Raw genomic sequence first — 13439 nt, 5'->3', positions numbered from 1 at the left:
GGGGGGGGAGACATGGCTGCATTTGGGGGGGAGACATGGCTGCATTTGGGGGGGAGACTTCCTCTCAACCCCTGTTGTGTCTTCAAGACAAATAATACCTTGACAGAAAAAAACCTAACTATACATATACTTTAAAACTCGCACAATTAACCAAAGATGGCCTTTAATGACCATTTGCGACCTTTCAGCCCTCAGTCTACTTGGCCCTCAGGTACCCACCTCTCCACTATTGGTCCTTTGTCCTGCACCCAGTGTTTGGACCCTTCCTTATGAGCTTGGATGGATCCTTCCTGAAAACTGCGTCCATATTCCTCCAGCATCTTTCTCTGGTTATCATTGGAAGCATAAGCCTAAGGATTTTGAATTAAAAAGAAAACCTGAAATAATGAGGATTGCAAAAGCCAAATGACACACCAAAGTGCGCAGATGATTGAAAAGTTTCCAACCATGCGTGACAATCTTTATTTCCTGATAAAGGGTCTCGTGAGGTCCCAAAACGTCTTTATATGTGATCATGTAATAAAGAAGAAACAACCTTGTTGGTGTGCAAACAACATATCTTATCTATGTCATTAACCATGACCAATCAGGAGTCATTGCAGCACCCCTTTAACCATTTGGTCATTTTCAGTAAGGTGTGCAAAATGAATATACTTGTTTCGAGGGGGGGCACCATAAAAGAAGGAACTAGCTAGGCTAGCCACATATAGTCTGTTGCATTTTATTAAGATTAATAATGATTTTAGGACTGGATTTCACAGTAGACACAGACATTTTATCTTATAATCATATAGACCAGTGGTTCTCAACCCTGTCCTCAAGTACCCCCAACAGGCCATGGTTTGGGTATTTCACTGAGATTAAATAGCTGTCCAAAATACCAAGCCATTTACTCTGATTTAAAGCACCTGTGCAAGATAAAGGAAAACCTACAAACATGGCCCGTTGGTGGTACTTGAGGACAGGGTTGAGAACTACTGCTTTACAGGGATAGGAACTACTAGACTGTTCACAGTGGGGGAGCTAGTTCCTATTCTGCGAAACTATCATTTGCTCCATAGTTATCAGGTCCTGTTAAAGCAGGGGTAGGCAACCTGGGGCCCTCCAGCTTTTGTGGAACTACATTTGCCATGAGGCATTGCAAGGCTGGAAGATACAATTACTTCCAGAGGCATGATGGAACTTGTAGTTCTGCAACAGCTGGAGGGCCATGGGTTGCCTACCGTTGTGTTAAAGGATAGGAACTAGCCAGCTCAGTGAGAAATCTATTTGCTATCCAGCCAAAGGACCTTTATACCTCCAGCTAATGGTCTTTTACAGGGATAGGAGCTAGAGGTCGACCGATATGGAATTTTCTCAGGCCAAAATTTAGCAATCGGGGCGGCCGATATATGATGCCGATTTTTGCCAGGTAGCAGGGGCAGGCACTGACAAGTGGCACTGGATGGCACCGATTGGCAGGTTTCACAGCCGATAGCTCTCTGCAGCGCGTGAAGAGAGAGAGAGAGAGAGAGACTGACAAATTCAGCGTGATGTCGGAGGGACCCAGCTTCTATCCAGCTATTTAAGAAAGGGACGGGGCCACATACACTTAGCAGCCCGCCCAGATACCATCCTATTGGCTGGTGTTGGATAGCTGGGTCCCGCCCACCCCCGACATCCAATTTAAATTATGACAGCTCCTCTCTCTCTTTCCATACAGTATCTCACACATACAGTTTCACACGCCGTGGCGCTGCTCTGCCAACAGATCGTGGAGAAGGGAGGAGCCCCACCCCACGTTCCTTCTCCACACTGCTGGCAGAAGTGCAGCCAGTGTTCAATATCGGCCTAATTTTGATAATAAATCGGCCGATGCCAATTTCTCCAAAATGGCCAAATATCGGTCAACCTCTAATAGGAATTTCTAGTTCTTATACTGCTAATTACATAGCTCTCAACTGTCCCCGATTTCGAGGGACTGTCCTTGATTTGGAGAAATGTCCTCTTCACCCCTAATTTGTCCCTCATTTTGGTCTGATCTATATCTGGAATATAAAGGAATAGTAGTGGTTAAAAAAAAAGTCCTTGTGGATATAATTAACCTTTTTTTTTGGTCAATTATCCTTAAAGGGTTTATAACCTGCAAACATGGCCTGTTGGGGGTACTTGAGGACAAGTATATAGATATGGACCATTCTTTTGGAAAAGGATCACAAATTAAATTTGGCAGCAAGATAGTTGTACTTCTACAATATGTTGACAGTTATAATGCAACTTTTATTTAGTCTGTTTACATTTAAAAGATTATCCTTTAAAATTCCACAGTTCACACCCTTTTTACACAGAAATAATAGTGATTACCTTTGCCTTTTCCAGGTTTTCCCTCACTCGAAGTAGTAAGGCAGAGTAATCGCCCCTTGTGACAACAATCTCATGGCCCTCAAACTCAAATGATCCCAAAAGGCTTGATAGATCAGAAGACTTATCTGCAGTTCCTGGTTTATGACATAAGGATAATGTGAGTTTGTACAAAGAAAAATGTAGTAAAGTACAAATAAAACATGTTGGTCATCCACACTATGCCTGGAAAAGTATTGATCAATTATGTAGCAATGCTGCACCATGTTTGGATATCTTGAAATCAAGAGGATTTCTATTCAGCAGCTAGAGTAAACAATATAACAATATTCATGAAACTCCCACCTTCTTTGGTAACAGATGCCAGTCGAACTTCATACTTAGTCCTGCCTCCTTCATCTTGATTTTTAAATAGTCTAGTGTTGTAGGCACTAAGATTCTGGAGAGAAAAAGAAAAATGAACAGAATGAATTTTAAAAACCTACCCACAGAAAAATGGTAATGTGAGCTGGATTGGCATCAACTAAAAAAAAAAAAAGCACAATTGTAACTGTATACCTTTGAGTCGAGGAAACTCTGAATCAGCTTTGCATCTTCTATAGTGCAATTTCCAGAGAAGTAGGTGGAAATTCCCTATGACAAATAAAAAAAAATATTACCATGCATCCTGGCTACACAGGGATTAAAAGGCAACTCCATGTGATACAGCACAGTTCAGCTTCTTACTTCAGCTCGTTCAATTAACCACTTAAGGACCGGCAGAATGGCAAGGCTGGGCACATGCACGTACCTGTTTGTGCTGTTGTCCAGCCGTGGGTCGCGGGCACGTGCCCACGACCTAGTCCGAAGCTCCGGGACCCGCGGACCCGATTGCCGCTGGAGTCCCGCGATCGATCCCCGGAGCTGAAGAGCAGGGAAAGCCGTGTGTAAACACGGCTTCCCCGTTCTTCACTGTGGCGGCGTCATCGATCGTGTGATCCCTTTTATAGGGATACATAATCGATGATGTCACACCTACAGCCACACCCCCTACAGTTGTAAACACATATGAGGTCACACATAACCCCTACAGCGCCCCCACAGGGTTAACTCCCAAACTGCAACTGTCATTTTCACAATAAACAATGCATTTTAAATGCATTTTTTGCTGTGAAAATGACAATGGTCCCAAAAATGTGTCAAAATTGTCCGAAGTGTCCGCCATAATGTCGCAGTCATGAAAAAAAAAAAAAAAAAAAAAATAAAAATAAAAATTGCTGATCGCCGCCATAAGTAGTAAAAAACAAAAAAAAATTCATTTATAAAAATGCAATAAAACTATCCCATTTTGTAAACGCTATAAATTTTGCGCAAACCAACCGATAAAAGCTAATTGCGATTTTTTTTTTACCAAAAATAGATAGAATACGTATCGGCCTAAACTGAGGAATTTTTTTTTTTATATATATATATATATATATATATATATATATATATATATATATATATATATTTTTGGGGGATATTTATTATAGCAAAAAGTAAAAAATATTGAATTTTTTTCAAAATTGTCGCTCTATTTTTGTTTATAGCGCAAAAAATAAAAACCGCAGAGGTGATCAAATACCACCAAAAGAAAGCTCTATTTGTGGGAAAAAAAGGACGCCAATTTTGTTTGGGAGCCACGTCGCACGACCGCGCAATTGTCTGTTAAACCGACGCAGTCCCGAATCGCAAAACCTGGCCGGGTCCTTTAGCAGCATTTTGGTCTGGGTCTTAAGTGGTTAAGCTATTACAAAGAAACTTGGAATGTGATTGGCTACCATACATATCTGCACCAGATCTCCCAATCTTCAGTTTAAGTAAATCAACCCCCATGTGATTTACCTCATGGGACAAGGAACCTACCAGTAAGTATTTCCAGTAGTCTTCCACAACAGTCCTGGAAATAAAGCTCTTCCCTCCGGGACAGGAAACGCATTGCCCCACTTGATGATGGGTCCAAAAATTGTAGTTTCACAAAGGTGAAGAACTTGGGACTAAATTGCCACTTTACAAATCTATTCTGGTGTGACACTAGCGCTCTCTAACCAGGAGGTGGACAAGGCTCTAGTTGAAGGAGCCTTAATTAACAGAAATGCTGGCTGCATAATCCGGTATGCTTTGCATATGTCCTGTCTGATCCATCTCGCTATAGAGGATTTAGAGGCTTGGATCCCCTCATTGGCACCAGCAAAGCAAACAAAAAGGGCTTCCGATCTCCTGAAATGACTAGTAGTGTCATGATAAGCTAGAAGACATCTCTGAACATTTATCAAGTTAAAACCCTTGTCGGTCTCCAGAAGAAGAATTGCAGAAAGTCGTAATACAATATCCTAAAATCTATGAAAAGAAGAAGCAACCTTGGGTAGAAAATCAGGGTCAGTTTTTAGAACGATTAAAAATATGGAGAAAGTGTTCTGTAATATAAAGAGTCTGTAATCCACATTACTCTGGACCAAAGTAATGGTGCTAGTAAAAAAATGTCTTCAAGATAAGAAGCTTAAAGTGGAGGTTCACCCTCAAAAAAGTTCTGACATCACACAGAGTCGCGCCATCCTACCGACAGAATGCCGGTGGGTTTTTTTTTTTCTCAGCACATACCTCTTAATCCCGATTTTCACCTCACAGCAATCCCGCGGGAGTGGGCGTTCCCAAGCACTGCCTGTGATTGACAGGCTTCCGAACGGCGCATACTGCGTGTCACAGGTTGCCGAAAAAACCCGAACGTCTGTGCTGCTCTATACGGCGCCTGCGCACCGACGTTCGGGTTCTGTCGGCAACCTGTGACGCGCAGTATGCGCCGTTCGGAAGCCTGTCAATCACAGGCAGTGCTTGGGAACGCCCACTCCCGCGGGATTGCCGTGAGGTGAAAATCGGGATTAAGAGGTATGTGCTGAGAAAAAAAAAAAAAAAAAAAAAAAACACCGGCATTCTGTCGGTAGGATGGCGCGACTCCGTGTGATGTCAGAAATTTTTTTAAAGGGTGAACCTCCACTTTAACTGAGGAATCTCAAAAAGGCTTACAAGGGGCAAGGAAATAAGTCTCAAGGACCAAGGATGGATCCCAGGCAAAACAAGTCCTAGGAACTACTGGTCTCTTTCTCGAGACAGCTCAGAAAAATCTGGAAATTTTTGGATCCTCCAACAGGGAGCGTTGTGGAAAAATCACAGAGAGCCGCTGCCTGTACTTTCAAGATGCTGAGGGTTAGACCTGGCTCCACACCATCGTCTAAAAATTTCAGGATAGATTAAATGGAAGCCAACTAAAAATGGTGTTCTGCCAGCCACAAAATTCAATCTGTCCCAAACCTTTTTATAGAAGATCATAGTGACCGGCTGACAATAGTTCAACAGCGTCTTTAATTTCGCTACCTGAAAAACCTTGGCACTACATTCACACCTGATCGCAGGCGGGATCGACACGATATTGCCCGCAATTTAAAATCGCAGCAAACATGGGACGCGTTTGTGGTGCCATCACTTCTAATGCGATTGTCGCATTGCAAGTCGCAACGCATGACACTTGCGCCCAAAATAAACTAATTTAAATGTAATGGTATCACAAACATATCCCGCGTTTTGCAGCAATTGGAAATAATGGGCAGAATAGTGGCGATTCCACCCTCAATCAGGTGTGCAACGAGCCTGAGACTTTAAAATTTGTTCCTCAGAAACCACACCCCCAGCTTTAAGGTGGCTATTTGTTCTTGAGAGAACATGTCCTCGCTTTAAAGGAAGGGAATACCAGATGAACTGTGGCTATGGCCTGAAGAAGGGAAAACCATGGTCTCTTTGGCCAAAAAGGCTTTATCAGGATGAGATTTGTTCTTTCCTGCAGAAACTTCTGTATTAGTTTTGGAATTAGTCTATACGGGGAGAAAGGCTGTTTTCTCTCTCCTGTCTTCCTGATTTTTTTGGAGGCAAAGATCTACTTCTGGCTGCCCTCATAGATCAACCAGAAAGGAGAAAACCTCTGGATTGAGGAACCAGACCATTTGTCCTGCAACATCCGAAGAAGACTGGAGGAAGTCCGCTGGGGTATTCCTTGTTCCTTTCCGGTGATTTGCTGAGAGAGGCCAGAGTAATTTCTGCCCAGTCCACAATGATATGAGCAACTCTTGGCAGCGCTGGACTTCTTGTACATTCCCACTTGTTAATATAAAAACTATTGTATCTATATTGTCTGAAAATGCCTGCTTTCGTTGCCAGTGTGAACTAGGCACAAACCAGTCAGGGATACACACTGTATAAATACTCCACTCCAATATTATCTCAATAATTATAGGTAAGCGTTCAAAGTGGAACTTTATTTTTTTATCGGGTTGTTATGGGTAAAGTTCTTCAGCAAGGAACATACATTCCACATTAATAATTATGCTACCAAAAATTCATATATGCTACAAATTTCCATCAGCATTGCTTCTGTTTCTTCCTGCTGGAGGCTGCCATTTTGCTGAAGCCCACAGCCCCTGAGCAGAAATAAATCATAAAGTGGAACTAAACCCATCGATTCAACAGTTTCACAAAACAGCTACATATTCCTGGAATGTCGGGATTACCAACTGTCATATTTGCTTGTTTCCTCAACCAAACTGTCAAACCACCAAATGGCTGGCGTCATAACTGATCACATGTGCAGCACCATAGTAGTTGCAGATCAAATAGAATCAGCTTCCTTGGCTGTAAAGCATAGGAGAGTTGAATTTGGTTTTAAGGCAGACAGCAGATGAGCATGTGCAGAGCAGGGTGAGACAGTGTATTATTGCATTTTAAACCGTATAGGTACTTATTTTTTATGTTTTATATAGCTGTAGCCTTACCCGTGTAGGGGCTACTGAGTGTTGTGGTCCGTCTGCCACCCTGCTCTGCCAGGCACACAATTCTCAATTACCCTCAGGCAGAAAACCAGCCCTTGAACTTTGTTTTGTATTTTTACTGAGGGGAATAAACTTGGATGGGATACTCATGAGCCCAAACTGATTGAAGAACAATATATAATGGGACAGACTATATACACCTACGGTATATACAACTCTGGTATACAGGCCTAAAGCAGATGCCCTTTGCAGGCAGGGACCACGGGTCCCTTTAGTGTAGCAAAAATGATACGTGGTCTAAGGCCCCGTACAGACGAGCGGACAGTCCGATGAAAACGGTCCGCCGGACCGTTTCCATCGGACATGTCCGCTGGGAGATTTCGGTCTGATGGCTGTACACACCATCAAACCGAAATCCGCACGGACAGAGAACGCGGTGACGTAGACGACACCGACGTTCTCTATCGCGCGAGTTCAATGCTTCCACGCATGCGCACCTCCCTCCCTTTCAGGCACACCTCCCCAGTCCTCTCACAACTCTGTGTCACTCACCAGCCCTCTTGGCTGCGACCTGTTCCTTGGTCCTCTCTTGCTCCAGTGCTACCTGTCCAGGACACCTCCGTGTGTCATGAGAAGGGACCTGTCTGCACCCGAGCTCCAGGCTCAAGGCCTACCCCCCTCCCCCCAGATTGGGGAGCTCCCTCCAAGGCAGCAACAGCCTAGCACTCCATCTCCAGCTTCCTCTCGAACAACTCCTCCCCGGCTGGGCTGACCCTGGGTATTTAGATAGGCCTGCCTCTCTGCCAGATTGGGATTGGTCAGAGCTCCTCAGAACACCCCAAGCAGCTCCACCTCGCCACCTCTTTCCAGAAAACGCCAGAACATTCTGGAAAGAAGTGGGAGATCTTGTGATGCTGCCTATTAGTCAACCAGCTCTACTTTGAGTCACTCCCAACCCAGATCAAAACACACCCAGGCTTGGCTGCCAGCCAAGCCTGGAAATTGACCTACTCTCACAAAACCATGCTACATAGCTATACAGCAAAACCTTGGATTGCGAGCATAATTTGTTCCAGAATAGTGCTTGTAATCCTAAGCACTTGTATATCAAAGCATTTTTTTTACTGGGCATAAAAGAGAGACACCTCTAAGTGTAGCAATAAGTTGCTAAATGTTGTACCATCATTAAATGTAACCATATTGCTACACTTAGAGGCTCCTCTCTTCTCTTTTATACTCAGTTGTGACATGACGCTACAATTATATCAAGACATCGCTTGTATATCAAGGCAAAATTTAATAAAACATTTTGCTCATCTTGCAAAACGCTCTCAAACCAAGTTACTCTCAAACCAAGGTTGTACTGTACCTGCAAAAGGGGCCAGCCTGAAGTGATCTAGCAGGACTAAATTTTCAAACAAAAGTTGCACTTTAAAGTTAGTAAATTCCACTGGTACAAGAGCCACAAAAAAAAAGTAGAAGGGTTAAATACAACTACAGAAATACAGTCCTGGGTCCATCATTTCCATTGTTATGAAATGAAAAAAACTTTTCAGGGATACTGCAATTATAAGTAAGCAACATACATACATTATAGTGTGTGTGTATATATATATATAATATATATATTTTACACACACACACTATAAAAGCTTTTTTAAACCTTGTAGATGGAATTTCATATTCCCTACAATATAATCTACCAATAGTTGCAGTTAAGTCATGCCCTTCATGCTTAGTCTAAAACCTGAAATTGTAACTATCCTACATTTCCAAAACTGATCTAGACTTTTTTTTCAACTTAGGGGCTAGAATGAACACATTTTATCAGCAAATGATCTCAAAATTATATGAATAATAAACTGTAGTGAGCTATGACATTTTAAATTGCTAATGTACACACTTAAGCAGTCCCCTGAGTTGCACAAGGAGCCATAAATTCAATGGGGCTTTGGTCCACACCTTACCATTGTCTAAAAAATGTACTTTGAAGCCTCATCGACCCATATTGAAGAGCCAGCACACCATCTCTCCAACATATTTGACATAGGTACAGAGCATGGCTATTTAGGCCATGCAGAAAATGGATGCAATGACATCCCCAAGCATTGAAACACAAGTATGTTTCCACACACCAAAAATATCGTCCATCATGTTGTAATATGTTGGCCGATTTATGTGGGATATTATATTATAAGTCCAAAATTGACCAGGCTAGATTTCAGTTGACATTTGGTACCTGTTAAAATAATTACATATTACACATATCAAAAGAGGCTTGTCGATTGTCAATATGCAAAGATCCAGGATAAGTCCATTTTACACATCAAACCTGTACTCAGGCCACATTTGGTATCTGTAATCTAATTACACATATCAAAAGGGGTTAGTGGCCAAACAAGATTTACTAGACATATCAGAGGGGACAGATCTGTAATCTAATTACATATATCAGAGGAAGATTGTTAATATGCAAGAATGCAAATTAGGGCATGTGTCCGGCTGGGGTCATTATCTGTCACTCTGAAAGACAGGATGTAGATCAAAGACGGCCAATCAAATTGCTCAGCCATTCAGTGGATAGGCAATATAATTTTGGAGGTCAGTCTTGTCACACACGATTTGTATCGTCTGTGGACTTTGTTCTGTATTGGAAGTCAAATCAAATGCACTCTGGAGAACGTGGGTATTGCTGCGGAACATAATTTATAGTCATCATACTAATATCTAAATATCAATTATATACTGGACACTATACATTATATCACTCACTACACATCACAAGAAATTTATTTTTTAACAAGACAGAGAAGAAAATGCACACACTATATTGCTGTGCTTTATCCTGGTACTAACCTGGTCTCCCAGTCCTAGCTGCCTCTCACGTGGTTCTAGTGAGTACATATGTTCTTCAACAATTTTCCAAAGGCTTTCAATTCCCTCCGGATCCTTAGCAAAAGCATCACTTGCCCGTAGTAACTTCTCCAATTTGTCCTGAGGGCAAATAACAGTCAATTATAAAAGTTGAAAAAAAATATACATTTTTCATAGTCTGTGGAAAACTTATGATTAACATAAAATGAAACAAGAACTTACTTTGGAGACGTTGGGGACAAACTTAGTATCGCCAAAGGACTTGTAGTTTCCCATGTTTGCAAAGAATCCAGCAGCATATACCAACAGAGCCTGTGGAATTAATGGTAAAAATGTAAGTGAATACAAAACATATACAATAATATATATATATATATATATATATATATATATATATATATATATATTATATATATATAATCTCATACACACACACACACACACACAGTGCCTCCAGAAAGTATTCCCAGCGCTTCACTTTTCCCACATTTTATGTTACAGCCTTTTATTCCAAAATTGAATAAATTAATTATTTTCCTAAAAATTCTACAAGCAATACACCAAATTGACAATGTGAAAGGAGTTTGTTTAAAATCTTTGCAAACGTTTATAATAATATATATATAAAAAATCCCATGTACATAAGTATTCACAGTCTTTGCTCAATACTTTGTTTAAACACCTTTGGCCCAAATTACAGCCTCAAGCCTTTTTTTGAGAATGATGCTACAAGTTATGGCACAACTATTTCTGGGTAGTTTCTCCCATTCTGCTTTGCAGGACCTCTCAAGCTCCATCAGGTTGGATGGGGAGTGTCAGTGCACAGCCATTTTCAGATCTCTCCAGATATGTTCAAATTGGGTTCATTTTATATTGCAAAACTATGAAAATTTCAATAAAAATCAGATTGAAAAAATCTGTAGCAAGACTTGAAAATTGCTGTTCATAGACGCTCTCCATCCAGTCTGATAGAGCATGAGCTATTTTGCAAAGAAAATGGGCAAACAATTCACTCTCTAGATGTGCAAAGCTGGTAGAGACATCCCCAAAAAGACTTGCATCTGTAATTGCAGCGAAAGGGGGTTTTACAAAGTATTGACAAAGTAAGGAGGATTGGGGCTGCTTTGTGCAAGGGTTTTGTAAGTATGACATGTTTGTTATGTAACCTTTTCCCGCATGATGGCTACAGCGCAGACCTTAACCACTTGAGCCCCGGGCCATCGTCAAATGACGGCCTCACGGTGGCTCCAAATATCCAACAGGACGTCAATTGACATCCTGGATTCCTCCGGCCACTGGGGGGCGCGCAAGCGTGCCGGCGCGGCCGCCCGGCGCGTCCCCGAGATGCCGATGCGCGTGCCTGGCGGTCGCGATGTCCGCCAGGTACCCGCGATCGGCGGTGACAGCAGGGACGTGGAGCTCTGTGTGTAAACACAGAGCTCCACGTCCTGTCAGGGGAGAGAGGAGACCGATCTGTGTCCCTTGTACATAGGGACATAGATCGGTCACCTCCCCCAGTCACCCCCCCTCCACACACAGTGAGAACACAATACAGGCACACATTTAACCCCTTCCTCACCCCCTTGTGTTAACCCCTTGAATGCCAGTCACATTTATACAGTAATTAGTGCATATTTATCGCACTGATCGCTGTATAAATGTGAATGGCGCCAAAAATGTGTCAAATGTGTCCGCTATAATGTCGCAGTCCCAATAAAAAAAAAAAAAAAAAAATCGCAGATCGCCGCCATTACTAGTAAAAAAATAAATAAAAAAATAAAAAAATAATAATAATAATAATAATAATTCTGTCCCATATTTTGTAAGCGCTTATTGCGATTTTTTTAAAAATTTTTTTACCAAAAATATGTAGAAGAATACGTATCGACCTAAACTGAGAAAAAAAAAATTTTGGAAAAAAAATTAGGCTATTTATTATAGCAACAAGTAAAAAATATTGATTTTTTTTTTCAAAATTGTTGCTTTTGTTTGTTTATAGTGCAAAAAATAAAAACCGCAGAGGTGATCAAATACCACCAAAAGAAAGCTCTATTTGTGGGAAAAAAAGGACGTCAATTTTGTTTGGGAGCCACGTCGCACGACCGCGCAATTGTCAGTTAAAGCGACGCAGTGCCGGAAGCTGAAATTTCACCTGGGCAGGAGGGGGGTATATGTGCCCGGTAAGCAAGTGGTTAATTGCCGGGAGGCCATCAAATGACATTCTCCTGTGCATGAGACACTGCTAATCACAGATCGGAGTAAGGGGCCGATCCCACCCCCTTACCACATGATCAGCTGTCAGCCAATGACAACTGATCACGTGATGTAAACAAAAGATCGGTAATTATTTTTTCCCCCCCTCATGATCACCGGTTTCTGTCAGAAGGACATCGGTCCCTCATATAGAGTTGTGGTTGCCTCATCTGTGCCCACCAGTGCCACCTACCAGTACCCACCAGTGCCCTTCAGTGCCACCCATTAGTGACGCCCATCAGTGCCACCTTATCAGTGCCACATCAATGAAGGAGAAAAAATAAAATTACCTGTTTTCAAAAATGTTACAAACTATGAAACAGTTAAATACCACCAAAAAAAAAAGCTCTAAAAAATGATAAAAATGTTATTTGGTAACAACGCTGCATGACCACGCAATTGTCATTCAAAGAGTGAGTGCTAAAAGCTGAACATTGGTCTGGGTAGGTAGTGCCCAGTAAGCAAGTGGTTATAAAAAAAAAACCTTTACAATCACTTTGAGTATGTGTATGTAGTTCTTTTTCCAATAGTGCGGAAATAATCCTTTCTTCGCTATATCTTCAGATATCTTGTGAGGATTCAGGCAGAGGGACTAAATTGTTTTTATAAATGGAAGGAGGATATACTTGCCTTGCTGATGAAGACTGGGAGGAGGGGATCTAACAATATATCCCATTGAGGATATAGGCTAGGGACAGATATATCCAACTCAAGTTTCTCCACAGAGCATACTATACTCCTCAGAGACTCTTAAGGATGTACCCAACTCAAACTGATAGATGCCCCAAGTGTGCTAATGAATTGGGTACATTCTTACATGTCGTGTGGCCCTGCTCCTTCATCCAGCAGTTTTGGACAGAAGTGGTTACCACAAACTCAGTGGGTATGGACCCTATTACCCTTCTTCTGTGTATTTGTGATACTATCACACCAAATACATGCAAGCGGTTGTTTATATTTTATGCCAGGAAGGCCTTCCTGATTAAATGGAAGCAGTCCGAGCCTCCCATGGTTTCGCAGTGGAGAGCTATGATTGATTCTATCCTACCACTTTAAAAACACGTACATACATGAGCCGCAAATGTCTTCAAAAAATATGGGGTGATTGGGTCTAAGGCCTCGTACACACGATAG

General features: G+C 41.8%; 1 protein-coding gene across 1 annotated transcript in view; it reads right to left on the bottom strand.

Annotated features, from left to right (window-relative positions):
- DPP3 (dipeptidyl peptidase 3) overlaps positions 1 to 13439 on the bottom strand; it is an 80953-nt gene that overhangs the window by 46341 nt on the left and 21173 nt on the right. Inside the window, exons 3-8 of the mRNA XM_040328888.1 lie at positions 10275 to 10364; positions 10035 to 10172; positions 2899 to 2973; positions 2686 to 2779; positions 2344 to 2477; positions 220 to 350 (exon numbers count right to left, since the gene is read on the bottom strand). Of these exons, the coding sequence (XP_040184822.1) occupies positions 220 to 350; positions 2344 to 2477; positions 2686 to 2779; positions 2899 to 2973; positions 10035 to 10172; positions 10275 to 10364 (662 nt within the window). The remainder of the gene's footprint in view (positions 1 to 219; positions 351 to 2343; positions 2478 to 2685; positions 2780 to 2898; positions 2974 to 10034; positions 10173 to 10274; positions 10365 to 13439) is intronic.

The sequence above is a fragment of the Rana temporaria genome, chromosome 11 (genome assembly GCF_905171775.1).
Source record: "Rana temporaria chromosome 11, aRanTem1.1, whole genome shotgun sequence".
NCBI classification, from domain to species: Eukaryota; Metazoa; Chordata; class Amphibia; order Anura; family Ranidae; genus Rana; species Rana temporaria.
This window is presented reverse-complemented; position numbering and strand designations above follow the sequence as displayed.